Genomic DNA, 1,977 nt, shown 5'->3' with positions numbered 1-1,977 from the left:
ACCGCGCCGCCACGGCCAGGTCGTGGTTGAGCCGCCGCACGTGGGCCACGTAGTCGCCGTCGGCCACACGGCCGCGGATCTCGTTGGGCACGTACTCGGGGAAGCGGCCCGCGCCGAAGCACGACGGGTCCATCTTGACCCGCACCTGGCCGGGTCCGCCGTGGTTCAGGTGGTGGTGGTGGTGGACCACCTGAATCTGATTTTCGTAGGGTGCGCCGCCGGCGGAGAATGTCTGCACGGGGGCATGCGGCGGAGGGGCGTAGGGGTGATGGTGCTGGTGGTGGTGCTGGTGGCCGGTGAAGTGGTCATGGTGGTGCTGGTGGTGGCCTCCGTGGTGGTGCATGGTCGTGGGCAAAAAGAAAGAATGGAGTTTTGGTTGGCGACTATGGTTTTATAGGGGGGTTGTGGCAGTACCCGCCACTCCGGTAACTACCACCGTGGGCTTCTTTTTGTACCGCTGCCTGGACCTTCTTTGGTAGAAGGCCACGGTGGTATGGCGGGGAACAAGCAAGCAGGACAACGTTACAAACGAAAAGCTGCAGTTTTCACAGTTCTTCGCCTTCGTCCTCCGCCTTGGCCTCGGCCGCGCCTCCAAGACCAGGCCCGCCTCCACATCAACCACAGGGTTGCGGCTGTGTGTGGCGGGGGGGCTGACGCTGTCCCATCGGCGGTCGTTCGCGGCCACCTTGAACCGCCGCTCGATGCAGAAGGCCAGACCGGCGTCCTGGCCAGTGTGGCGTTCAGCTCGCGCTAGTGCCGCTTCCACACCGCCTTCGTGTGGCTGGCCTCGGTCTGGGCGGGCGAGGCCGTGAGGGAGACCAACACCGAGTCCGCGTTCTCAGCCACCAACTCCTCCCGGCGGGCTGCTGATCTTCCGCTCCCACTTCTGCTTACTGCCCTCCGTCGGCTCTTCGCTCGTTCTCCTTCTTTCTTTCTTCTCACGCCAGAACCACGTGACATAAGCCAGTCTCCAACCTATCACAAAAGCCCCGAGCCATGCAACCGAACAAAAAACAAGTTGCAGAGAGAAGAAGGTACGATGGTACCATCTCCCCGGTGATGATGTTCACCTCACCTTGTGCTAACCAAAAACAATTTTTGCAATAATTGAAATGGTTCTGCAAGCGTTGTTGGTAAGAAAGAAGAAAAAGAAGAAAGAAATGCACATGTTGTGCATGTTGTATCACTTCTTCTTGGTCTTGCCGCCCCGTTGGCGCGTCTCTTCGGTGGCTTGCTCCATCTGCTCGCGCATGATCGAGTAGGCCTCGTTTCGCTTGAGCAGCGAATGGAACGCGTACTGAAGTGTCAACACGGCACACGATGAGAGAAAGCTCAAGACCCACGCAGCACTCGCACACGCACACGCCGCACACGCACACACACACACACACACACACACAACTGATCTGTACTGGTCTGGGGTACCTTCGCCCCGGCGCGCGTGGCGACCGACAGAGCGTTGGGCAGCAGGATGGCGGTACGCTTCTTGGTCACCGACTTCACCTCCGCCGCCGGCACGTTCACCTGCCATCCACGGATTGTCACAACCAACCGCGTAAGTCGCCTTGCCCCCAGAAAGAAGGGCGCGGAGCTACAAGAAAGAATGAAAGAAAGAAAGAAGCGGAGTACGAGCGAAGAGCCGACGGAGGGCAGGAAGCAGAAGTGGGAGCGGAAGATCAGCAGCCGGCCGGGACCCGACGACGCCTTGCTCTTCAGCACGCACCCATACTCTACACAAAGACACAGTCACACGACACACGCACGACACACGCACGACACACGCACGACACAGCTTGAGTCATTCAAGCGAGTGGGTGTGGAGAGCTGGAGAAGGGAGTGCGTACGTTGCATGAGGGTCTCGTCGTCGGGCAAGTTAAAGAGGGAGAGGAGCTCCTCCTCCTTCTCCGATTGGTGCTTTGAATTGGTGATCGTTTTTGTCCTGCAAATCAAAAAACATAAATGAACGTGTGTGTGCGT

General features: G+C 58.9%; 2 protein-coding genes across 2 annotated transcripts; both read right to left on the bottom strand.

Moving 5' to 3' along the window:
* Positions 1-2: 2 nt before the first annotated feature.
* On the bottom strand, positions 3-343 carry ACA1_216690 (uncharacterized protein; the record flags this gene model as incomplete). Its single annotated transcript, XM_004337112.1, has 1 exon — positions 3-343. A coding segment is annotated over one exon (341 nt), but the record flags the coding sequence as incomplete, so codon positions are not given.
* An 840-nt stretch (positions 344-1,183) lies between these two features.
* ACA1_216680 (uncharacterized protein) lies at positions 1,184-1,851 on the bottom strand (the record flags this gene model as incomplete). The annotated part of the gene is made up of 4 exons (XM_004337111.1): positions 1,184-1,297; positions 1,426-1,524; positions 1,630-1,730; positions 1,845-1,851. 4 exons carry the CDS (start codon positions 1,849-1,851, stop codon positions 1,184-1,186), a joined length of 321 nt encoding a protein of 106 aa, XP_004337159.1.
* Between the last annotated feature and the right edge of the window lie 126 nt (positions 1,852-1,977).

The sequence above is a fragment of the Acanthamoeba castellanii genome (genome assembly GCF_000313135.1).
Source record: "Acanthamoeba castellanii str. Neff unplaced genomic scaffold scf7180000084758, whole genome shotgun sequence".
NCBI classification, from domain to species: Eukaryota; Discosea; order Longamoebia; family Acanthamoebidae; genus Acanthamoeba; species Acanthamoeba castellanii.
This window is presented reverse-complemented; position numbering and strand designations above follow the sequence as displayed.